The 27,388-nt window shown below is 46.7% G+C and overlaps 1 protein-coding gene across 10 annotated transcripts in view; it reads right to left on the bottom strand.

Moving 5' to 3' along the window:
• The window catches only part of MTSS1 (MTSS I-BAR domain containing 1), a 495,007-nt gene extending 467,979 nt beyond the window's left edge, over positions 1–27,028 (bottom strand). For all 10 annotated transcript variants that reach the window (XM_085604969.1, XM_085604972.1, XM_085604973.1 and 7 more), the window contains exon 1: positions 26,668–27,028. In XM_085604969.1, the coding sequence (XP_085461095.1) occupies positions 26,668–26,739 (72 nt within the window). In that variant the 5' untranslated portion in view covers positions 26,740–27,028. The remainder of the gene's footprint in view (positions 1–26,667) is intronic.
• Between the last annotated feature and the right edge of the window lie 360 nt (positions 27,029–27,388).

The following is a 27,388-nucleotide window of genomic DNA, read 5'->3' as shown; positions in this document are numbered from 1 at the left end:
CACACAATGTCAAGTCAAGTCAAGTCAGAGAATTTATATAGCGCACTACATACCCAGAGGGTCTCAAGGCGCTTAGAAAGGGGAGGAGGATTACTTGTCAAATATCCACGTTTTAAGTTGTTTTCTGAATGCCAGGTGGTTCTGGGTGAGGCGAAGGTAAGCGGGGAGTGAGTTCCATGTTTTAGCAGCCAGGTATGAGAAGGATTAGTATCACTATATAATACCAATTCACACTCCACGCTTTCGACAAGCAACATGTACATACATAGCTAGTGTGATGCATAATCATTCAACCGCCGAGGGGCTGCCAGACACTAGAGCCAAGACATTGGATGCCCCAAAACTTCGCTCCCTCCAGGAACGAAGAACACAAACAGACCTCCTGTTCTATTACAAACTACTCCTTTACAGGAGAACAATCCCATTGACGCGCCTGCTCGTCACAGGCAAAAGCTGATACGGGCTTATTCAAATTCCACATACTTTGACTGTCAAATGTGGCAGGTAGGATTCTCTGGCCCCTCTTTGAAGGGTATCGTACCACTGCCTGGATGTTATGAGAAGGCTACAGTTACAGTTCCCACAGCAACACCCGAAGGGCAACAAAAGGACCAAAGCTGAGATGCACGCCATGTGAAGAACACGCCTTCAGGGGGGAGCGTGAGTGAGAGTTGAATCGAGAAACCAGTCTCTATTCAATGAATGCAGTAACCCAAGAATTCAGTATTTAAAATATAACACGTTTTTAGGTCACATCAGACCCGGCATACACTTCATAGTGCGAGAGATCAAAAGACGAGTGGCACAACTTATTTTGAAGAAAGACCTGCGTCCACTGCTCCGAGGACATCAAAGAGAGCTGTATTACTGCCACGGTACACAGAAATCGAGTCACAAAGCCAACAAAGTGATCTTACTAAAGGGGAACCTGCTTCGAGTGATGAACTAAACACATAGCCACAAAGGACTGCACCCAATCAATATTAAGAAGGAATTACATATTATAGTCCTACTATGTTCCAATTCCACCAACTTGTGAAGTTAGATGTGTTGTCCAAGAGAATCTACACAACAAGGATTGTCCATCCCCTGCCTCCTGCCCAAGGGTTCTCACCTTAAAACCAAAAGAAATACCATGACTAAACCCATGATCCAGAGTCTCGGCCTCTATAAATAGGACTTTCTCTGGCAAAGACAGACCTCTCTCCAAGATGTTCACTCACATAGAAATAAGGAATACTTAACTGCAGTTCCATGTTTTTTCGATCAAAAAGTTCACTTTAAATGAAATATTGGTAAATGTCAGCTGTGCCACCAAACAGACCTTTATTTATATGAAAACTTCAATTTTATCCTCTGTGGGATTAAAGTACTTTAGAGATAGCATAAACATCATTTCAATAGCTCCCAAAACAGGCAAGAGGCCTGGCCAGCGCAACCCTACTAATGTTTACAACTTATTTTATAAATATATGCAGTAGTCATTACATGTGTTAAAACAACTAAAGTAAAACATGCCGTCCTCAGGTCGCAAGCACAGGCTTGCCTCAAAAAAAAAAAAAAAAGAAAATCTAAGGAATGATCCATCGCAAAATAAAACAAAAAAGAAAGCAGAACTAAAAGCAAAGACTTGGCATCCGACCCTGGCACTGAATAAGCAAAATGTCAGTGGCTGAAGTGGGCTGGCCCATTTCACCAGGCTTCATGCTAGTGAGCAGAAGCAAAATGTGGACATCTCTTGAACAGACCAATAGATGAGGGCTGACTGCAAGTCCTTGTGTGTATGTATTTTTATTAGGATTTGTATTTAAAGAAAACATGATATGAGAGCATAAAGGGGCCTCTAGGACAAATCTTTAAAAATAATAAAAAAATTTAAAAGATTTTTAAAAAAACAAACACAAGTTTGAGTTTTATATGTCACAATTTTACACCAAAATAGAACAAAAAACAGGAAATTTCGTTTTAAACTAAGAGCATAATACAGGCTTTTTCCTGCTCGAAAAACAAGCTACGCTTCTATTTGCTTCTGCGATTTCCAGTAAAGTCCAACGATTTCGACTTGAACATCAAAAGCATCTACTGTTTCATGCCCCACATCCGTACAACTTATTTTCTATTTTAGATGTGCTCGTATGTACTAACATTTGGGATACTTTGTAAATTAAGCCTTCTACCAAGAGCAATCAATTTAAATACTAACCGATATATTGAAAATTGTTCAACTGGTGGTGGTTTTGCCGTTGGCCTTTTGTGGGCAAAAATGCAAATTACAAATATGTGGAACTGAACAAAGATCTCTGCCTTTTCGCACATCAGTCCACCCTGATTCAGACACGGACCACAACTTATTGGCTGAATTTCAAAATATTTCAGATATCTTTTGTGCAGATTAGGGCCTTGCTACCCACCCAGTAAAGATGGGTGGGGAGGGCATGGTAAACCAGCCAAGGCGCCTGGCACTCAATTAATTCTGAACACCCCCACCACCCCAACCCATCCTAACTACCTAAAATTAACTTACACCTCATCAAGGCGAAGGATAGGCCACCATCTTGTGGGGACTGAAAAAAAACATCTGCAGTGAATGTCTGGTCCTGGCTGCTCAAGCCCTCCCCAAGGTGCTAACCCACGAGTAGTGGCCCAGGGGTCCGGATTAGGGTTTAATTTCCCTAGTCCCCCCCTCCCACTTACGGGTAGAGGGGGCTGCCGAGGACACAGATGGCGAGGAAGGCCAGTGCTGCATAGGCAGGTTGAAAACCGAAGTGAGCGGTGGTAGAGGAGAAGGCCTGAGCGCGGGAAACATCCAGAGGAGTCACATCCTACAAGGAAAAGATGGCACCTTTCTGTGGAGAGCTTCTCTTCGAACCTGGGTACCAGGCTTCGATGCCAACATAAGTAACGAGAGGACACTGAAAGACTGGGCAACCCTGGGAGTAGTGGGGGGGTTTTGGTGGCCCCTCTTCTACCCACCTCGCCCTTCTCGAGGAGGGCCTTATCCTCCTGCACTGGTGCAGCGAAGGGACGGTGGCTTGGCCCTCATGGACGTAGCGTGGCGATAGAGGGGAGCATCCGAGTGGTAGGTCGCTAGTGTTAGCAGGAAATTATTTTGCGCCTGTTGGGGATGTGTAAGCGGTTAGAAAAAAAAAGACCGGAGAATGCTCTAGGGAGGGCCTGGAGGAACAAAATCAAGACAGTGGATATCCTCAAGAGTGAGGACGACACACTCAGGAAGTAAGCAAGAACTTCCTCCCAGACTGTGTGAAGACCTAGGATTTCCCTGGAGGACTTCTCCCATTGTTCTGTCATCGAGAGACCCCACCAGGCACTGATGACAAGGCCCTTTATGGCACGCTTCTTTAATTACGAAATGAAACGCAGAACCTCAGAACTGCACACACCACTGGTACAGTTCAGTCGTGACAGTGGTGACATGGTCAGCGGCACATTTGCGACTCCAAAGGAAGAGAACCTGATGGCAGCAGGGGAGGAGTGAGGAAGGTCCCTCCCGAGGTAGCAACAGTGGGAAAATGAGTGATTCAGCAGACCTGGGCGCGAGAACTGAGACAGCCCCCACAGTCCTTCGCCTCCCAGTGATGTGGAGACTTCCCTCCGACATTGCGCTTCAGCCATGGTACACGAGAATATGGGCCTTAGCACCCAGCGGTCCACAACCAACAATTCAGGGGCCGATCGTCAGAAAGGCCCTCGTCATGCCGCTCTATATTAAGGCAGTGAGAGGTGCAGAAGCACTTTGATACATCCAGTTGGTGGTGGGGAGGTATAGAGACATTAAAGAGAAGGCTGCTACAGAAACCACACGGTTTCAGGTTGTTGAGTTTGAAAACTAAATGCTCCTCTTACAGTGATGAATGCTTCTTTGGAGGAAGCACAGAGTGGGGGAAATGGGCAGTGGAGGGGAATGTTGGACCTACATTACTGTTTTGTTCGAGGTTTTTATCATCCCTAGTTTCTGCAAAAAAGAAAAAAGGTGCAAATTGTTTCAAGCCAGACCGATTCCCACAATCTTATAATCCCCGAACCCAGGATGGCAGGGGCAATGGTAGGGGTGACAGCGAGGGCCACAATATGAACTACCTCCTTGTCAGTTTGCAGCACCACGACTCAGCCTCACACTCATTTGGGCCATGGGCCACATGGCGCCTACCCCTTAATTCACCCACATCAACACTTTTGTATGACATGAACTTAGGTCAGTACTAGATCATGTCCTAGTTCGTGAATGTGAGAATAACAAAATTAAAAGGAGAGCGGTTGTGCTCTACACTAAGAAACATTCCCCTCCATGCCCTTGTGCTACAAGAGACATTTATTGGGGACTAAGGAGGACTTCCTAGGTCGACCCTGCAGGAGAGTCAGACGCTATTTCTTGAGTGCAGATCCCATACCTGCCAACTCACCCGGTGCCACCGACGTCCATTAAGGGGTGTGAAAACATGAAAACACCCCAGGACATCGGCACCAGCCTCAACAAGCTTTTCTTGGTTTTTTTTGGGGTGGGGGGAGGAGGGGGCTTGGGGCAGGGCGGGGGTTCAAAAGTGCCTCTTAGGTACTTTTCGGCACAAGACCCCACCCACTTCAAAGCTCCGCCCCCTCCCCACACGAAGAGGTTTGTTCACGTTGGCAGTTGTGAGATCCTAACTAGGAGACTTTTTGATCACTTACCAGTTGAGATAGGCTTTTGAGGAGCAGAGAGAAGTCTGTGGGGGTATTGGGTTAGGTATAAATGCCTGTTGGATTTGCTACCAATAGCTGGCTGACCGGCTCACTGACTTAATCACGGAGTACTCTGAGCACAATAAGGGCTTGTTCTCCTTGCAAGCGTTCCTATGGGAAGTATTGTCGATTCATCACTCCACATGAACCAACAGGTCAACGCCGTAACCTACAGCTGCTTCAACACCCACCGCATACTTCGTAAGACCTTCAAATGGATCCACACTGAGTCAAGGAAGACAGTCACGCACGCACTCATCACCAGCAGACTGGACTATGGAAACGCACTCTACGCCGACATTAAAAGTCTCTACTCCGCAAACTCCAGACAATACAGAACACCGCGGCCAGACTCGTCTTCGGCATACCCCGGGACAAACACATCAGCCAACATCTGCGGAGACTACACTGGCTCCCCGCAGAGAAGAGAGTCACCGTCAAAATCCTCACTCACACCTACAAATGCCTACACAACAACGGACCCAAATACCTCAACGACAGAATAAACTTCCACGTACCCAAATGAAACCCCCGATCTGCCAACCTCGCACTGGCCGAAACCCCGCACATCCACAGAGCCAGAGCAGGCGGAAGATCGTTCTCTCACATTACGAGTCTAGAGCTACATCTCCTGGAATCAAATGAGCTGATTGCCATACTACATGGAGCATAAATTCCCCATGTCCTACCGCCTATTACAAAAACACCTTTAATATGCTGGAATGCAGTCCTTCAAGAATTAAATTGAAGGACAAGTTGAGAAATTAAATGCTCTTTTGGCACAGGATGGGGTTTCACAGGTACCCAGTTTGAAGGGATTCCACTCCTGGACCTTACTGGCATCTCCAACCTTGATCTATATAAATCATTTGAGCAACTAGCAGATGAATTTTTCCTGTGTAAAACCCATTTTTTTTAAAAATAAACTTCCAGCTTTGCCATTTACAGGAGCTATATAAAGAAACATTAACAGTGGTGCCCAAATTCAGCACACTAGAACTGGATAATGATGAAGAACTTGGGCAAGAAAGGCAACACCAGGATCTATCACTGCTGCTCATCACACAAGACTCTTTCGCACAACTGAGACAGCAATGGGATTCTTTGCGATTTAGCCTAATTCAATTCAAATATCTCCATAGGGATTATTGTCACCCCATTACACTATGATGTACGGGCCGTGCCATCTCTCATTTGTCCACGGTGTAGGAGCCTTTCTCTGTATCTTAAGCAACTGCCCAGTTATCTCCCACTGCTGGCATCATATGCATCACAAACTAGTAGAGGCGGGGGGCACAGAGTGTCCTCAGACTCTAGATTAACAATACTGGGTATGATGGATAACTTGGAGGGTACAGTGAGCTTCCGGGTTCGCATGGGGGTGGGGCTCCTAGAGGATAAGCGATACATAGCGTGTGATGGAGGAGCACTGACTACCCCCACACTGGCAGAATGGCACAGAGGATTGGACCATTGTGCAAAAGCAGAGGGAACTGTTTACAAAGCATACATGCACGAGAAAATACGTACTCCCAGGGTGCAGAAGGCAGGCCTCTATGGGAAGTAAATGGTACACCGTGTCTGATTGCAAGAACAGTTCTATAAATGAAAATAAAATAATAAAAAAAAGTTATAAAAAATGTATATATGTGCGAAAACATATTGGCCAGCTGAAAACTTGCCAAAACCAAAAGGTGGCTTCTCTGCCCCCTGCAGCCCTCCTCAAAATTTGAGACAAAGCCATTGCAACCGTAGACAAAAGGCAAGACAAGTGCTAGCACGTTTCAGCATAATATTCCAAACAGCAGATTCAGAGAACATGCTTCACCACCACTGGAGAAGTAGGACTTTGTTTGACACCTTCCTCCTCTGACTTGTATCCATCAGGCGTTCTTAATGATTGAGATTAGGTCATTTTATCTCAATTTCCCACCAACCTCTGTATGAAGTACCAAAGTGATTCTTACCCAGTGTTGGAAGTACTCCTGAACATACCTCCTTCTACTGAACATCTTAGCTGACCATGACCTGTTCTACCACTCCTACCACCTACGGTGATGCCACTCAAAACTCAACCTACACATGACGAATAATCAATAGCAACGACAAGGCCAGAAACTGGCCTATCAGCCAATGAATCACACATGACAAGGGACTTTCCAAACCTTATTGGAAACAAGAATGAACTACTGTACATCAATGCCAAGCACATCGCAACCCACCCAACCAGCCAAACTCTAATGCTCACTGATTTGCAAAGGAATTAAACCTATCTCTTATTTCCATTTTATAATGACTAGAGAGAAAGTAAGAATGCAGTGCAAGTTTATTCACTATGATCTGCTCTTAAAACATTTTCATTGCACCTTTCCCCACAGACACAAAGGGTTCTGCTTTATAAATCATTTTACTGGGACATGACTGACTCCAGACGGTTTCTGTGAGGACATACTTATTGGCAGAGCCACCAATAAATACAACACTTGCCACAGTAGCAGGGTGCAACAGTGAACTACACACATCTTGCCTGATACTTGCATATATCTCTTTCCGCTCCCTTCACAAAGAGTGCAAGTCCACAAAGCACACCCTAGTACCACCTACTCACAATTCAAAAGACATGGCATGAAGTCTGCCAGAGCACTCAGTGAACCAACCCAAGCATATGCAAACACTAGAATCAGTGGTGTTTCTACTGTAGCAGATCTTGTTTATTTCCTACCAATAAATGAGTGATACGGTCAGCAGGTTACTATCTTATACTTGTCAACAAAGCACACTTGTTGCGATTGTGCTCATGAAACCCTGCAAGACGTCTCCATGACTGCAGCTGAAAACAGTGACGCAGGTGCTGCTTGCTAGGAGCTATACTGACGATGCTTCCAAAAGCAATCAGCAGACATTCCTCTTTGTGATCATGAGAACTGGATCAAATTCTAATACTTAGGAGCTTCTTTCTAAACAAACGTTTCTCTAAAGCAAGTGGCATGTAATCCAGGACCTTTGCTTCGTGCATCTGCGGCAGCCGTTTCCAAGGCCAAGAACTTGAAGCAAGTCTACCTTTTACTGTCTTTGCTTAGAATGGTGCGAGACAAGGCCTGGTGGAGTTCGGGTAATCACCAAAAGCTTTGGGAATCCCAACAACCGCTCACTAAAATCAGAGGAATAATTCAAGTTACTCTGACAGAATATACACAGTACAGACCGACATGCACATTCTTGACCTGAAGCAGTCACAAACAAATGTGTGTAACCTGCAGGATACTACAACAGCAAGTGTGCGAGAGCAATCATCCTGGCACCACTTTTTAAGTGCATCAATAAAGAGACAACATAAATACCAGACACTGATGAAGTACAAAAAAAAAAAAAGTACTGGAAGAAATCCAGCTCCTGACGCAATGAAAGGCTGAAACGTGTAATACTGCACCACTGATCTGCTGTATCGCGTGTTCCAATCTTTTTCCAGAAAGCATATGATGGAGCACAAGGTTAAATCAATAGCCACAGGGTAGGTTGGCAATAAGCTTATCAGAAAGTAGCAAAGCACAAGGTCTTCTTCACGTCCACTGAAACGTATAACCCAACAAGCTGCTGGTTCCCGGAAAGAATCTATCAAAGTCAGGTTATTATAGCACAAGGCTAGAATGCTATAGTATTACACTTATCATGTACACCAGGATGATCTTATTTACTCAACTAGACTTAGCATAATGGATAAAATAATGATCCATCTTTGATCCTAGCCCCCCAAAAATAAATTTACTTGCAGCATGAGGAGTGGTAGGAAAACAGCAAGCTCACACGGAGATGCACATACTCTTATCAACATAGCGGTCATGTTTGGCGCATGCACAGGATCACATGGTCTCACCGGCCAGGCTGATCATGGATACTGTGGCTGTGGGCTTTGTCACTCACTCCATGCATTCCTGGGGAACACCAAAACCCAAGGAACCACTTTAATTTGTTAATGCACCCATTCTTCCGACCTTAAATCATGTATATTACAAAAGGTATACAAACCAGTTTGTTATTATAGGTGCACAGAGTGTAGGGATTTTGGGATCAGAACTGATCCTTGTAGATCCCAGAACCAACACTATAAAAGAAAAGATCCTTAAGCTTTATAATAATACTAATAAAAGCAATAAGACCTTGTTTTTATCTAGCGCTTCATGCTGGCAACCCCTCCAGTCCTTCTTATCAATATTTAGGGTCCAGGATGACTAAGCCATGTCTGGTTGCGGTCCGGAATAAGCAGGAATTCTGATCTTGACCGCTTCATTTTCGTTGCAGTGAAGCAGGCCTTCTTCAGGTTACTTAAGGTAAACCAGCTGCTTTGATAAGGTTGTCGTTCCATCATGTACACGAGTTCAAGGAACCCACCTCCTCCGTAAATACATACTCTTTCTCAATTATATGTACTCGGATGGTGGATCCTCCAGTGGTCCAGGGCCTACATCAGCACTCGTCTGCTTCTTCTTTAATGGATAATTCCTTTCCATGCACACTGGTAACAAGTGTCACCAACTACCGGTAAAAATGTAACATGTCTGGTACATGAAACTTTGCTGCATATGTGCAGCTGGGGGCGACTTCTGCAAATACACTGGGGAAAAGCCATTCCTCTCTAGTTGCGGTTTCTCATGCGGTGTTGAAAAGCCCATTTATCACTACCCAACTCAAGAGACTAAATTCAGAACCGGTTGTTGGTCGCAGCAATCCTTATGTGAGGTGTATAGAATTTACCATAAAACTAAGATCACTGATCCTGTTGAGTTCTTACGCACTAAAGCATCTTTTTCTAAAAAAAGTTAGAAAATACAACTTGCAATCCAATGTGAATGTGTTAATTGCTGTATGGGCCGTCTTAAAAGGGAGGACTGGAGCTTATCATATGCTGATGGCGCTCACACCTCAGGAGCTGGAGCGAGAAGGGCACTCATCATGAATAAAGCAACAAGGACTCTTTATTCCTTACCAGGGGTAGGTCAGGCTTATAAGCACCAAATGCAGCTGGGTGACCCTCCCTCTGCCTTACTAAGGATCACTTGTACAGAGAACCTGGGACAGAGGAGATCTTAAAAACGCTGAAACCCAAGTAGTCACACATGAGTGACCTCAAAGATCATTAGATTTTGGCTATAAAAATGGTAGTAATTTGGTTCAGGAATATCACGGCTCTTCCATTAGCAAATGATCAAGAGAGTTTATTGAACATCTGTTTTACAGTCATAAACAGTGAGCTTTTGGAAGCATGACGTGTGCCTGATCTTTTTAGAGAATAGTAGTATTTAATGTCACAAATCCAAAAAGTAACAGTTTTTAATGGACATAGGTTTACTGCTGCTTTGTGTGTTGGCCACCATACATTTTCTTCTGGTATTTTGCCTTTCCAAGACTTGTGCATCCAAACATCTAATGACATTTCCATACTTGCTATTTCTTTGAACGTCTGACGGCCACAACCACTGGGAGCACAATCAGAAGGTGCAAACAGCTGAAGTTGACCAGCAGTTACTGACAGCGGCAACAGCACTGGTAAGCCACACATTAGCAGCCAACATATGGAATAATATCCAGATCACCTGTGCTTATGTACCTCTTCTTGGATCCAAAAATTCCTTTTTCCCCCCTCTCAAACTTAAATTCTCTTCAACGCGATACTGGTTTTCCTTATTTTCGCCCCCGTTTTAAGCTAAAGATTCTCTCCACCCCACTATAAACTTTCTGCTGACTAGGCTGTTGCATGTTGTTTTTGACCCTCTAGTTCAAGAGTGCACCTTTTAACAAATGTTGTGCAGTACAGAACTTTGAACATCATCCTAACAACAAACTTAATGTGAAAATAGAGAGAACATGTTTTACAGAAAGTGAATAGTAGACATTAACTGTGCTTCTGAGTAAGGAGAACTCAAAAGGATAACCTTTGTGTTGCAATCTTAAAATGTAATCTAATTGCAGACTCAGCAACCCCTCCAACATCAGAACAGCACCAACCTTCTTACCATTGAGGAAGAAACTGGAAACTCACAGCTTAAAGAAACACCCCTCAGCCTACCTCATATAGGCTGAACTTCTCACTAGCTTTACCTCCTCACTCTTCCTCCTCCACCCTGAGGAACCCCCACAGTGGCTCGCCCCATGTACAGCGCTCTGTTGCTCACGAGCTCGGCTTGAGCTTTAGTAATACCCAACACCTACATCTATACCTTGGCAGCCAGAGTTACAAGACTAGCTTTCGTGTGGTGCGAGACAAAACGTGTCTCCCATTTCATTGCAGACACTTAGTTGTACGTTCTCCAGCCATATCACAATTAAATCCAGTTCTTGGCTTCAATATCCCAGAGTACCACTGCATGATGGTCAATGTAGTTATTAATACATTTCATTTTGCTTCAATGGTAGGTCACCAAACAAGTTAAATGACCACTGCTGACTCCATTACTTAAAGGAACTTGCTTATTACTGCCCTATTTTATTCCTTTATCTTATTTCACTCTGAAAAGCACAATATCAACAGATGGCCTCTTACGCCAAGCCCCACTTTGTCAACTTAATCAAATTAAACATGAAAAATCCATTCAGCATGAAGATCACCTTAAAGTAGCCCCGTTTCACTAGAACTAAGAATGAGGCTTTTAGTTCCACCAACTCTGCTTCTACTACTATTTATATGCCCACTTGTGCTACTCTCCCAGTAGTACTAATGGTACTAGCATAGATAGTTCACTCTCTACTGCCTGTTCCTACACCGTTAAGGCTACTATCAGTAGACGAGACACAAATACTACTAATGGTACTAAGCCTATACCTCCCACTACTGTTATATGTACTTTAAATCAAGTTTCCTACGTTCTGCAACAATAATGCACCAGCTGTTACTCTCAATAATACTGAAGATATTACTAGGATTCCCCTCTTCTGTTATTACTACTGCAGCCAATAATGTGACTTGTCCTTTACTACAACAAGTATTTCTACAGCTACTCGTACACAAACTATTACCACTACTGCACATACTCCAGTTCTTGTCCTTCACCAACTAATGATACCCCTACTACCGAATGGGTTACTAGTTAGAGCAGTACTGCAGAGTCGATTACCAGCAAGTCTAAAACCTGCTCCTAATGGAGAGGACCTCCTTTGCCAGCCCAAGGGAGAGAATGCAGCCTTACGGCTAGAGCGGTCGACTTTGAAGCTAGGGAACCAGGTTTGAATCTTGGAAACGACGTTCAACGTCCTGTGATTCGGGGCAAATCACGTAATCGCCCCGTGCCTACTAAAAATGGAAGTGTCCATCTGTAACGAAACTGGTGCTCCTGTAAAGCACTCTGATACTCGATTGCTCGGGTCTAGTTCACGCTTTATAAAACTCTAAAAAAATAAATAAAAAGGTGTTTTATCTTACCTTTTTCACTCACTTCTAAGTCTGTGAAACGTGAACTATGAATAAGTACCTTGACATACAGCTCACTCAGTGACATCCGCTCAAGCAAGGAGTGCTGAATTAGTCTGGACTCAATTAGTTGACCCTGCGACAAATTGTAGGGGACACCTAGGCCTCCTCATTGTTAGGAATGTCTCTAGCTGCCATCTTCAGCAGGAACATCTCTTGCACAACTTCACCCACATACATCACAGGATGCACGAAGGCTTAATTTGCAGACACAAAAAGTCTAGGTATTGGTAAATCACCTCTAAAGAAATCATGTACATACACCCACTTCCCTATTCTAAGAACTTGCTTCAGTTACCAAAGTTCACAACCTCATGGCAATGTTTTCTTATCTTTTCCATTCCCGACTAAGTCAATGAGCACACTACCAGCAACAGATGCACGTAGGAGGCAGGCCCTTCCAAGTCAAAGCAGCAGAACCGGTCCTACAAGGAGAGTTATCCCAGACTCTAGACCTCAAGCTCCCAAGAAGGTACCAGGCAAAGCTTTTCCTAAGCAGCCCTCGCACGCCGCGTTTGTCACCAGCGCTAGGAAGCGCTTAAAAGGGAGCCGGGGGGGGGGGGAATAGGGGGACACGCGCAGGCTTGCCCGGGCAAGGCCCGGGCCAAGGGCAGGCTCGTCTGCGCCCATCCGTGGCCGTTTGAGGCTGGGCTGGGTCCCCACCACCCTTGTGGCCTGCGGTCTTGGGATTCCTGCACGCCTAGGACTGTGGTAACTAGGATGTTTTAGGCCACCGAAGGAACTGTGCTTCGCCCCAGTACCGTCTACCCGTTATTCCGAGTGATTCCACCAGTGACAAAGGATGTAGGAGCGAGTAGTGTGGTGTGGTGGACTGGGCTCGCTAAGTTGATTAATACCCCTATATCATTGCTTGTGGTTGATCTCCTGTTCAGAGGGTTAAGAGGGTCTCTTTCACCCCCCCTTTTGTTTTGCTAGTGTCATCCAGCTTTTTAGCTCCTTGCTTCTATCCCCGATCACTAGCTATGGTTAGGCGCAAGGTTACGACAGCTACTGCCTCGGTGAAGGGAAAGACTGGCACCACCGCTTCGGTTTCTACTATGGACTCCTTCTTGCAAAGGGCAGCAGCGGTGATAGATAAGGAGATCGAGTTGGTGAACGGGCGCCTCTCGAGGTCTCCAATTAGCATTCCTCATCTTCCCCTTATGGATACTCTTGCGTCTCAGACAGAGGGTATTGACGAATGCTTGAGCCTGTCCAGTAGCCCTGGGATTCTTGTGGACTCACAGATCGGTGCTGGGGCAACTAGAGTGTTATTTGCCCACTCTAAGCAAATGCCAACACCAATGCCTCTCTCGCCTGTGACTATAATATGTAACAAGGGGGGTATTGACGCTATTTCCGATCAGGGAAATGTCGTCCACTTGAACAGTAAGCCGATGGAACCATTTCCAGACCGTAGAGGTGAAAATGTAAACCCGGCAGCTAAAGGGAACTTGCGGTTAGGCGTTGGCTCTAAAAGGAAAATTCAATCTACTGGGGGTAAAGCGAAGAAACAAAAACTTAATATGGTCTCTAAAACCCCAGCACCCGCCACAGTACACCCTACCACTATCCCTACCGTAGATCTTTCAGGGGCACAGGAAGCTTGCACAGGCAGCGATGACCAGCTAGTTGGACTCAAAATTGGGCCCTATCCTTGAGTGGTTGTCTCGGATTGAGAAAAATATAGCATACCGGAATGTTAATGATGAGTTGCCCCCAAAAGGAGAGGCAAGTATTGACTTGGGCCAGAGAATTATACGGGACCCCGACACACGGACAAATCTGTTGAACTCTATCATGGATCAGCCACATAATCAAGCACAGAATCAGTCTGTGGTACAGTTGGAGCGTGGAGCAAAGAATATAATCGCAGGCGTGAGAAGGGATACCTCTGTACATGGTAGCGCTACAGATGATAGTCACTGTTTAAGGGACGGGAGGCTGGTTAGCAGAGAGGCACATCTATCGAGTCTACCAGTAATTGACCTACCACCTGAATCCACCCTCTATGTAGTAGCTCTGGGGAATGTTCCATCTCTCCCCCGGGTGAGGGGGCGGGGGGGGGGGGAAGTTGGCGAGGATTTTGGTCAGTTAAAAAACAAAGTAATTCACTGGCTATCAAACACCGCTTTGGGTGCACGGGTGGCTAAAAATATCATCATGGCCCGCAGAGTTAGTTTGATTGGTAGCTCTTGTAAAGCAGGCACGGGCGATTGTATTATTAATTTTGATAACCCTCATCTTGCTGGTAGGATACTGTTTAGGGACACACACCCCGCTTTTCTCAAACCAGAATCTGTTAGGGCCTTACCATTGGGCTTTTTTTTCCTTTTTACAAACCCTAGGTGGGGGGGGTCACATAGATTTCCGCCTGCATCTGCGCAACTGCCAACACCCGCGGTTTATGCATCATCTTTGACAGGCTGTCAGTATATTGCCCCGCCCACGCTGGAGTTAAATAACAGGTTTTCCCCACTAGCAGGGTTGGAGGAGTGTGACTGACTAAGGAGCCCTTCATTTTCTGGCATTGAATCAGATTTAAACAAGCAGTACTCACCAGTGGTAGTTTAGGAGAACTCCCGTACGTTTGCTAATAACATTCTAACATGGAATACTGCAGGCCTGGCTAACAAGTTTCACGACCCAATATGGTTGCAATTTGTGAAGCAATTTCCTGTGATTTGTTTACAAGAAACGTGGTTGGTGGAATGTGACCCATTTCTGGAAGGTTATAAGGCTTTCTTTGTGCCAGCCTCACTATCGGTTGGTGGAAGACCCAAGGGTGGTTTAGTCACTTACATATCCCTGGCAGTCGACTGCAAGATCCAGGTCGTGCCGTCTCCAAGCCCAGGAATACTGGCGTTGATATTAAAAAGGGGGGCTACAAGATTGCGCCTCATTAATTTTTATAATTCGGTGGCATGCCCTTCAGGTGTTTGTAATATTACTGCCCTGGGTACATCTATAAGGCAGTCCTTTGGCTCTATTCTACATAACCTTCTGGTTCTCGGTGATTTTAACATCCATCCTTGTGGAGACCCAAGGACAACCTGCATTTCTGAGTTAGGCTGTCCGTGGATGAGGGGGATTCACTTTGAACATCTTGCCCAGGGGGAGCTACTAAATAAACTATAGAACGAATTTGATATGTTGTCCCTGATGTCCTTATCCGATCCGCACAGTATATTTCCCATTCCCACCTTTAAAGGGAGAGGCAGGGGCTCTTTTATAGAGTACATTTTAATTTCCTCTTCTTTACAAATTTTATTCTGTGGTTTTAATATCGTGGAGAGTGCCTATAGTGACCACAACCCGCTTTGTGTCCAAATGTGTGGCCCGCTTTTAGCACGAATTAGTAGTGTAGTAATCAGGGGTACGCTTAGACCTACTGATGGCACACATTGGCTTAAATGGTCCCAGATTTCTCCAGATAACTTTTATTGTGCAGTAAAAGAATCCTGTGCTTCTGAGTTAGCCTGGGGCACTTCTTCAGGTACTCCCCCAGGTGAGATTATCAGTTATTCGTTCCAGGTGTAATTTATCCCCACCAAAGTTGGAGAACTTTTAGGTGCCCCGGCCCACAGAGTAGCGACCTCTATCCCCAGGTGGTTTGACTCTTCTTGCTCCCAGGCCTCGAAAAAGCTGAGGGAAGCCCTGTCAGCTAAGCCGAGAAATCAATCCCAGGTGCGCGTATGCCGCAAAGAATATAAAACAACTCTGGCCAAACTGAAGGGCATTCTGAAAGAGGAGGCTTGGAGGGAGTTTATCGAGTCAAGTACCCTCAGGAATAGCTCCAGGTTTTGGAGCATTTTCAACAGACCACTTTTTGAATATGAAGTTGGGGGGGGCTTTAGATTTGCATATTACCGAGGAGGAATGGGTGCTCCACTTTAAATCAATATTTGATAGCCCTATCGAGCGCTTCGGCCAGCCATGCCATGATACGAATGCCACTGTAGTGATTTTTTAACAGGGTGAGGTTGAAGCTGGCATTGCAGGGTTAACCAGTAATAAAGCTCCGGGTCCAGACGGCAGCCCCCCGGATTTGTTGAAGTCTGATCCATCCTTTTTGGCACTGGTCCTAGTGGCTGTGTTTAACGCACCCGCTGCGAACGGCTGCCCTGAGTCCTGGGCCACTTCCACCATAGTCCCCATTTTCAAGAAGGGTGACAGGAATAGCACTTATTGCAATAGGCCAATCTCCCTTCTTGACTCAGTGGTCAAGGTTGTAGGCCGTATACTTCTAGAAAGATTACCCCCTCTGGGCGGAGGAGCACAAGATCATGTCGGACGTCCAATTTGGATTTCGTCCTGGGCGATCAACCGTGGCCCAATGTCTTAATTTAACTATGTTATTAAGCAAATATACATTTGCGCGCCCAGGTACTGTCTACCTCGTCTTCATGGGAGAAAAAAAAAAACAGTCCTTCAACATCATGGTCCAACCCAGCTCTCCTGTAAGTAAAGCTTAAGACGATGGCAAAACCGCTGCACCATGGCATGTGGCGTCCTATCAATCACCAACATAAATTGGATGATATTAATCATTTATAAGCTCCCATGCTAAAGTAGAGAATATAAGATTGATGAAAAGAGGGTAAAAGGATGTGGCAGAATCCACTGCTGCATGGTTGGTGTCTAGTTTGTACACTTTCTACAGGACTCATCATGCCCCGGTAACAAGCCAACATCTGCTGCATGCATTAAAAGACAAACACCTAATAATTTGCTTCTTCACTCCAAGGCATTACAAAACCATTGATGCACCATATGCTCTTGGCTACCAGGTAAAGTAGCCCCACGAGAAGAAATCATTTGGGCGAAGCAGCCAGCTCTATTTTTAGTATTGTAGAATATGCGGTTATTTATTACTCCTACTTAAAGTTAAGTTATCCCTGGAGTGCTATTGCCAGCAGCTGGCTTTTTATGTTGGCCTTATGATTGGCCGGTTCTAATATATTAAACCCGCTACACGCCATTTCTGGAGCAGCTGTAAAGTACGACTAAGAAGGTCCGCTGTCGGTACAAAGTGCAATGTGACCAAAGGCATCTGAAGACACTTTACATTGGGTTGGCTCTTTCTTTACAGTCTGCCGCTTCATCACCAATGCTAATTTTAGAGCAAAGCTGTAGCAGGTGACAACCTATGGCTCTCAGCCCAGAGGGGCACCAAAACAACCCTACTATCTGAAAATGCTGCTCCTTTCTTCAGTTAGGGTGACCAATGTCCTTCCGCGGTTGAGGCCTTTTGAATAGGGTTGGATGGTTTGTTTTTTAGTCGACGGAAGCAAATGGTCAATTTCCAAGATTTGGTTCCGCACCCACAGACAGACTTAAAAAACATGGCAGCGGTATCTCAGAGGGTCACAAGCGGCTGCAAGACCGTCAGACCCCATGTAAGCAACAGAAATTAAAAGATGAAACCTCTGCCCAATAAGGAACAACATTTCTACTTCAATAAGGATAGAGGACAATTAAAAACTAATCAAATGATAAAGCCACGGTTTCCAATTGCATACCATCTGTATTTTACAAATTAAATGTATGATATACAAGATCACATGGATCTGGTTGTTGATCTTAAGAAAACTAATAAAGTTTTACTATCGTACTAAGTGATCTAGTTATTTCCCATTAAATTTTTTTTTAAATCCTCGAAAGTGTACATCTTATTGCCCAATACCTTTAATACTTATGCAAACATCTATGCAAAGCTCCTCGATAAACGCTATACACAATCACCTGCATCTCCTCTGCATCATGGCCTGATTCCCAGTAAAGATACAAGGGCTTGTATTAACATGGCCTCCTCCATCTTTGGTCCTGCGGCAGCTGCCAGAGGCAGCGGAAGTCTAATTCTGATGGGCGCCAAGAAGATGTTCGACAGGGTCTCATGGTCCTTTCTCTGGTTTATCACGTTACAAATGGGCTTCGACCCTAAAATTATAAAACACATACTTGAGAAGGGAAGCGGTCTATTCAATCCCCTATTCAACACAGCACCAGACAGCGGGGTCCACTACCCAGTTTTATTTGCTGTATATCTAGTTTCATTTCTTTGTCACCTGGAAAAATCTAATTTAATCCAACCGATTAGACTCAATTCAAAAATGTATGTAGAGTAGCAGTTTATGCTGACACTGCTATTTTTAGGTCTCGCCTGACCCAGCGCATGCGATGTTCTGGCGAGACTTACTGAGATGGCTCCAAAAAGTGCTACCAGGCCAGCCTGGAGCTACAGTGCATGTGTGCGGGCGCGGTGCTTTATCGCGATTACTATCACTTTCGCAGCCGCTTTGATGTTTGAACGTGATCGCGATCACTTTCACTTTCGCGGCCGCTTTCATAGCCAATAGGTCTCGCTTTTGGGACCTTATAAGCATTTAGTTATGCAACTGTTGTATGGCTAAACACTTATAAGGTCCCAAAGGTGAAACCTATTGGCTATGCCAATGCTTGTTACATCTGGTCCTCATTCTACGTCAGAGCCCTTCGAACCAGAAGTAGCGCTCTATGTGAGATGCAGGAAGCTCAAGTAGTGTTCCTGTGCAGGTGCACGAAATCCACCCCTTTTCCTGTGCCTCTTACCCTCATGGAGCAGAGGTTACCATTTTTTTTTTCCAACTATGGTCCTCTATATGCAAAAAGGGGACCCCATCCCACCCTGGTTGGTTTTCAGAGACATTGTGGCCTATGCTTCCTGCCCTCCTCATCTCTCGAATATGGGATTATTGCTGGAGCTCAGAATTAAAAGGCCGACACAAGGTCACACGCCAAGTTACTAAATGCAAGGTCTGTAAAGCAGTATCTAATGTCAGTCCAGAGGGAGCCCATGGGAAGCTTTCCAAGGGCATTACTGACAGGCTGCACATTGGATTATTGCATTACTGCTAACAATTCCCACAGGATAATAAAACCTCGTGTTCTGGGTTGTGCGCGTGAACACATAATCCATGAACCCCACAGCGTTCAGATCTTATGCTTGGGCCTGACACAGAGCCACTCTTTTTTAAGGCCATCTCACACTTTGCCTACTGTGCATTCATGGCCTGCTGGCCCACAGTAAGAAGCCTCTCTGTTTACTCAGCACTAACACTCCCCTTTACAGAAAGGACACGGAATCACAGGATGAAATCCCTCAGATGTTCCTCATTTGCTTAGGGAGGAATTTGGGAATTTCTGCTCAGAATACAACACTGCTTTGTACAATCTCAATAACTCCCAAAAATGTTTATTCCATACTCATTTATTTCTACTTATTTAAAGAGTTCCACAATCCCAGACAGAAACTGCACACCTGGTGACTGCTGATACCGCCATGTGCGGTATTCACTAGGTGTGCAATTTCTGCACCATTTTGAGTTTTCCGGCTCAGAATGAGGCATAACATGCACAACTGTAGTTTGTGCCCGGATTGTACATATTTTACTTCTTTTTCAAGTACTTTTCCTATTTCCCCAGTAATAATGTGAAAGGGCAACATTTCGGATATGCGATAGAAACCCAGGACCCCGCTGCGGAAGCAAACAGGAGTCTCAGTCGAGATTTGAGGGCCTTTGCAATGGTGCCCGCAAGTATCTCTGAATGTCTTTGTACAGCGCAAACCTAGACAAAAAATGAGTGCATGATCAGGTAACACCGAGTGTGGCAAACATAAAGGATTAGGGGTGTTCAGCATCATGTAGGATTAGTGTAAATACGACGTAAACATACCACTACGTATATGCAGGTGGTAAACACTTCACACCCTCAGCAAGGCTAACCGGAAACTTCCAAATCATGGGCCATGTGCAATGCCGTACTAGCAACAACCAGGGTGGCCACCTTACTCCAGGTCACTACACTGCGTCCAGTCCAGAACCTTTCATTTACAAGTCAGTGTTTTCAGGCGTGTTCGTCTCATTAGTTCAATGGAACCAGAACAGGACCACATCACCCTGAAAGCATTAGGTGATCATAAGAGAGTCCATGACTAGAAAGAGTGCACGCAACGACTAATGCCACTACAACTTGTTCGGGCTGGACTGTTCCCATGGGCAGCAGGGTCAAGGCTGGTTTCCATATTGATGGGTCTAAACTGGAATGGCATGGGGAGCAAAAAACAATGAATTATTCCAGATCTGCGACTGGGGGTGAATGTTTGATTTATTCAGCATTCTGTCCATCATCTGTTCTTTTTGCACTACAACTTGTGCGGCACAAATTAACTGGTCTAAAAGTGACACTTTCTCCACTTGCACATGGCTGTGCACTAACCATGTTTGGTCAGCACTGTAGGGGATGACAGTCCTGCTGTTATGGGCATCTTGTTTTGCCACGGTTAACACTGGGTTTTATTCAGTGCAACGTGCCACTGGGCTAGTGCTACAACCAGGGCTTTAAGTGGGCTTGGTCCTGCCGGCGCTCAGCACCGGCACTTCTACAAAGCAGGCGCCGAGAAGGAGGGGTGGAAAAAAAAATCTTAACTCTGCAGCAGTGCCACCCTTCACTGACTTTGATGTAACTTCAAAGAGACTCGTTATGGTCTTTCACAGACTCATTTCAGAACTGAATCATTGTTAATATTATACACAACCAAGCCATAGTTGTAGCTTATTTATCCTATGCAACTAACAACCTTTGGCAAAGCCAAAACTCCTGGCTTGCTGTAGGTGTAATGTTACTTGTTGTATTATATATCTGGATGCAATGACAGAAGGAGCAAAATACAAGTCGGGAGGTACACTACACTAAGTACAGATTTTTAGCTTAGGTGTTTTTAAGCCACACCCTTAATTGCATCAGGCACGCCTCTTTGAGAGACTCTCCCCACCACCCCCACTTTTTTCATCCCACTTAAAGCGCTGGCTAAAGCCACTGAGACACTGCCAAACCCTAGCACTAGCCTTGCACTAATATGTAGGGCGCACCTCCTTTAGGGCAAGCGGCGCAGGGAACCGAAGCCCCAGTAGACCCGCACTCCCCCCTGCTCCCTCTGGGGGCAGGCAGGGGAAACCATGGGTAGCATTTTCTGACCCTTGTCCCACAATGGTTGAGCGGGGGACAGGAGACAGGAAACAGGAAAGGGGCATTGTCGAAATGTCAGGGGGGGGGGGTGCTAGTTTGCCAGCAGTGACTTGGCCTCTGCCGTTTCAGCTGGGGTATCACGACATCTGAACTATGGGGGCACCAGTGGTGTAGCAATAGCGCCTGCAGCCCCCGGGTGGGGGGCCCGAGCTACAGGCACTTTGCAGGGGCCCCCCTCAAGTTTCGTTACGCCACTGGGCGGCACTTGTCACCCCACAAAACAATTTCCCACCAACCCACTCCCATTCAGGTGGCGGAGTGACTGGTAGCAAAAAATGATCACTGGCATGAATGGTCTCCTCATACAAATATTTCGGGGGGGGGGGTGGGCTTGGAGTTCACAGTTTACCAACGGAGCCCATAGGGCTGTGGCTCCTGGGCTCGCATCTTGGGGCTCCCGTCGCAGCACATTGTAGGAGTGGCGGGGCCAGAGGCAGGTCGTCAAGCGTTCAGAAGGTTGGGACCGCCCCTCAGGGATACAGGTGGTTTCATTTGGGTGATCCGAGTAGATTATGAGAATTAAAGCCTTAAAGCTGGGGCATTCACCCCCCCCCCACCCCCCCGGGTTGGACCCATATGGAACATTTCGAAATATAGACCTTATTATTATTTTTTTTTATTGAAAAGTCATACAGCCACCAGCATACACTGTACCACAGGTAACTATATCGTACGCAAATAATGGCAAACAAAGTACATTTTGTGCATCCAGTAACCCACCTGCTGTGCCCTCACGTGCAACCTGGAAGGAGGCCCCTGACTAGTGTCTTAGGGTACACATTACATTGCTGGAAGCGCTGTACGACTCCAACAAGGAAATCAGTTGTCCAGAACAGTAAATGAAACACAGAACTTTAATCTAGAGAACACTGGCAGCAATTGGCGGGAGTAACCCTTCATATATATCTTTGAGTCATTTAGAGTGGCACAAAAAGATATCAGTGTCCTTGCCCCCACTCTCCAGCATGGACCCACAGTTCACCAAAGGACATGATCACAGGGCCGCACCACGGGGCACATACCCAGGTCCACAATCATCAGCCCATAAGGCGAGGAGAGGTGCCAGCCACAATGTCATAATTACACGAGAAACCATCATCCCGTCCCCTGGGAGACCCGCCTGTCCACGATGCGGCCCGCCCCGCCACAGTCCGTGAGGCACATGACGCACTCGAAGCAGTCCCAGTCAAACCGGCCACCCCAACCGATAACAGTCATTCAGTCAATGCACTGGACACCTGCATCTGCGACCGACCGTGTACAGGAGTCCCCCGCCTAGGGTGTGTCCTCTGTGTCCCCACCCGAAAGTCCAGCTGACTGCATTCTCTTCAGCATTGTCCCCCCCAAAGTCTCCAAATTTCACTCTACATTGTCATCCGTGCGAACTGAGCGCAGGCGGCGCTTCTCAGCTACTCCCCATTCACACACACATCAGCTCTCCACACATCCAGTCGAGGTGGCGCAGAGGGCCTCCAGTGGATAGCAATACGCCGCTTGGCCAACATGAGCCCTTGCAAGGTAAATCTGTGGTGCATACAGGCCCCAGACTCAGGGTTCTGCAGGACCCCTGAGATACAATGTATGGGTGTCATACGCCAGAAACCTCGGCATCGTACTTGACTCATCCCTCACCATGAACCGACAGGTCAACACCGTCACCTCCAGCTGCTTCAACACCATCCGCAAGACCTTCAAATGGATCCCCCTCCACCCAGAGTCAAGGAAGACGGTCACCCACGCACTCATCCCCAACAGACTGGACTATGGAAACACACCCTACGCCGGCATAAACAAATCCCTACTCCGCAAACTCCAGACGATACAGAACACTGCTGCCAGACTCGTCCTGGGCATCTCCCGGCACAAACACATTAGCCAATATCTATGAAGGCTCCACTGGCTTCCTGTGGATAAAAGAGTCACCTTCGTAATACTCACCCACACCTACAAATGCCTACACAACACTGGACCCAAATACCTCAAAGACAGAATAAACTACCCAAAAGAAACCTCCGATCCTCCAAACTCGCACTAGCCGAAACCCCGCGTATCCACAGAGACAGGGCAGGCGGAAGATCCTTCTCTCACATTGCAGCCAAGACCTGGAATGAGCTCCCAGGGGACATCAGACACGCCCCCTCCCTGAGCACCTTGAGGAAGACCCTCAAGAACTGGCTCTTCGGCTAAGCAGAACTGCGCCCCCCCCGCGCCTTGAGACCCTCACAGGTGAGTAGTGCGCTTACAATCCCCCTTATTGATTGACTGTTAAGTCCCATGTCATATGGGCAAAAATCGTCGCATCAGGGGTATGCAGACGAACATACAGCACTAAACCGCTCCAACCGGTGGAGGGGGGTCATGTATGTGCAATGCAAGTAGCGGAATTGTGTGAGTTTAAAACGCGCATTGCTAGCCACCTCCCGAACCTGCGCCACCATTGTCCCTCCATGAGAGGCGATAGATGGCAAGACTGCTGACCATCAGGGCCGGACTGGGAACAGAAACTGGCCCTGGCAAACTGCTCAGCTGCCCCCCCTGCGATGAGGGGGAATGCAGCTGAGCAGTTTGCGAGGGCCGGTTCCAGCTGATTTTGTTACCAGGGGCCGATATTGCCGATCCCCGGAACAAAAACAGCCCCCCAGGGGCAGGGCCGGACTGGGAAACACAACCGGCCCTGGCTAAGTGCTCTGCTGGCCCCCTCGCAGCCCCCCCATCCTCCCATGGGGGTGCCACCGAGCTCTTTGCCAGGGCTGGTTTTCGGCCGATTTTGTTACACGGCCGATTTTGCAGCTATGCTGCAAAAACGGCCCTGTAACAAAAACGGCCCCCAGGGGCCCAAAACCGGCCCCCACCCGTGCGGCGCACCGGGGGATTGCACGGTGCCCGCTACGGCCAGTCCGGCCCTGCGCAGGGGCCCAAAACCGGCCCCCACACTAGAGGCCTATCAGGGAAACGCCCGGTGCCCGCTATGGCCAGTCCGGCCCTGCTGACCATCTATCCCAGACCCGACAGACGTCCATCACGCAGTCCGCCTTCAAGACCTTATACAAGAAGGAGATGAGTCCCATAAAAGGAGACCGGATCAAGTTGCACCGTCAAGGTAAGGGATTCCTCAGGTTTGGCCAGAAAGGTTGTCCACAATTCACCGCTGTGCGTCATATTTTTGCATATTGCAAAAAACTAACCTTCCGGGGTCTAGCGGCATTCGCTCGTGTCTGCAAAGGAGAGAAAGGTCCCGTTCAGGTGCAAGTCGCCTGCGGCCACAGATCCACTTTGTTAATAATCCTTGTTACACCTGAACACATAGATTTAATATTATGCAAAAAAAATACACTGTATTCCGTGTAATTTCCATGATGCAATACCCTTACTATTTGTGTGACTTGGAACGGTTTGTTAGCTGAGGAACGTTGTGTTTGTTTAGTGTTTGATGTAAATAAACCCAAGCAGAACACTCCAGTAAGTCCGTCATGGACTCGGGTGAGAGGAGGCGAAGCCCTATCCGGGAATCCCCGGGCACTCTATATTAACAGCAGGTGTAATACTGTACCCAGTTATTGCCACTTCAGGGAGTCCCTCACTGAATTAGCACAATTAAATATGGGTGAAAGCATGTCAAAGCATTTGCCGCCGTGATATGATTGCAACCCGCAGGTCACAGGTTCGAGGCCCACCTGGTGCAGCTCGTCCTTTCATCCGTGAAACGCTAATTAAGGTAGAGATATTGAGTCGGGCGTGAATAAAATATTATTAAAGATTAACTGAAAGCACGGACATAAAATGCTACAACTCTTGATACCTGCGGTTTAAGGGCGTGATATACAACAATCTGTTATTCACAGGAGGTTTCGCATCGCTCCACTCAGCCAATGGCAGCTGTTCTTCCTCGTACACACCTGCAGTGCAGTTTCATTCAGAGATTCTTAAACTGCGTTCCAAGCCCTGGAAAGACGCATACTGTGCCCGTCAAGCACAAGATGAACACACAAAGAGCTGCACATCGCACTCCCATTAAAAACCGCACTCAAGCTCCGTCCGCTGGGGGGAGAACCCGCGGCTTCCCGCGGACCCGGGGAGGTTTCCCAAGTCCTGCGCTCCAGAAATATGTCAACTTTTATATCCGCCGCTGTCAGATTGAACGCTCCCCAGGCAGCCCGACACCTCCACCCCTTCCGGATCCCGCAAACTGTCTGCTGAATTATCGATCCCCGCTGCAAATTGATTTATAATGTTTGGAAGGAAAAAAAAAAAACTTCTCCACATCAAACACCAACATTAATACAGCTCTTTAATAACGCGCCTGCTGCCAATGCTTGCGGTTGCGCGCTGCTCTATAGAAGAGGTGTTATGAACCAGCTCTCTTTTTGCCCCAGTGGGTACGTAGGTTGTTGAGTGAATGTATATAATTGTGGCTATACTTCCTTTTATGTTGAGAAGGTTTGTTTTACCGCTACATGAAGATACATAGGATAACCCCGCGACTTAAACGCTCGCTGCTGTGGCATGCCAGTTTTGGGTCATGTGCTTTCATATTGATAGCATGAGACCGGCTTTCCATCCCCCCCCCAAAGTCAATTAAGGTGAGTAATAATTTGAGTAATATTAAACGTGGACAAAAATATACAGCGCTTTGTACGAGCGCGGATTTCCGAATGTTACAACACAGCAACTGTATGTATATACACACACATATAACCAGCTTTATTAAAAAAAGAAAAATACATGAGGAGGTTGAACACCACTCCATAAATGAAGATGAAAACAAAAGAAAATATTTCTTGATGCATATTGCATTTTGATTTTAGAAGGCGACCAGAGTTTTCACTGCGTACACAGCAGTGTATTTAGTAACTGTGTTCATAGAGTACGGACCTAGCAACAAAGGCAGCAGAGCGCGTTTAATAAATAACACGCACAGACTAACAACAATGCGTCTCATACTGAGGCTGGGCGCTTTACAGCCATGCACATTTCATCATTTGACCATCTGGGATATTATAGACCACAAACCAGTCACAATGTAAGTCGAGAGCTGCAATGTGAGCACACAAGATGACAACGATGCCTGCCCCAGCACACATTTCAGCATGCACTGGCTGAGATTCCTGTCCTGCTGCAGGTGCAGCCAGGCATTCACTCACCTGCAGACAACCCTGCGCGCACTGATTCAAAAGCGAAAGAGCACTTACTGATAAAATCTGCAATCGTAAAGTGCATACGAAAACTGAGGTCGTTTACTAGTTTCACAACAAGATTATAAAACAGACATAAAGGGGATATTGCGATAACACCCCCCTGCCGCGGATTCCACACTGCAACATGGTGCAGTTTGACACCAGAGCTCCTGCACTGCAGGTGCATGAGCCCTGCTGGGGTTAAGCCCCTCGTTTCCCCCTTACCTTCATGTCACTGATGATGGTCTGAAAAAGCCCCCCGAGGGCACTGCACTCCTTCTCAATGACAGCCTCCATTTTCCAAGCTCCGATCAATCCCGAAAGGAAATAACCAAACAATCACCGTCCTGGAAACGTCAGAGGAGAATCCTTGGGAAAATATGTAAATTGGCAAAAATGTCTCCTGTTTTTTCAAATCCTGCGCGGGTCTAAAAGAAAGAGCCGGTGCTGCTGCCGTCGCCGCTGCGGGCAGTGCTGTCTCGCTGTGCTACACCGGCAGGCAGGGCCGCCAGCTCCAACATGGTGTCTCCGCAGCCAGTCCGCCAGCGCACTGAGGCTCCAGTGCGGAGCGCGGCGCAGCCCCGTCTCCGGACCCTCCTCCCTCCCTCCGCCCCGGCCGTCTCCTAGGCGACCGGGCTCCAGGCCACGTGACAGCTGCGCTCTGCCAGCGCGCAACATTGCAGGGTCGTGTGAACCCTTTCCGTGCCAGGGGGCGGGCGAGCGCAGCCGCCTCGGTTCAACCAGCTTTTAAAAATAAAATTACAGCACTGATTGCGGTTCGTGCAAAATACGCTGCTTCGGTGGTCTTAATTCAACGAATATTTATACCAATTTACCAGCTTCTTGCTATGACTGACATCTAAAATATTCACCCATTCTAATGACTTTAATTACAAGTACACAGCTTTTAGCAGGTATCTCACATCTTCCCCAAATCGAGGCTAGT

Source organism: Triturus cristatus, chromosome 5_1, assembly GCF_964204655.1.
Source record: "Triturus cristatus chromosome 5_1, aTriCri1.1, whole genome shotgun sequence".
Lineage (NCBI taxonomy): Eukaryota > Metazoa > Chordata > Amphibia > Caudata > Salamandridae > Triturus > Triturus cristatus.
This window is presented reverse-complemented; position numbering and strand designations above follow the sequence as displayed.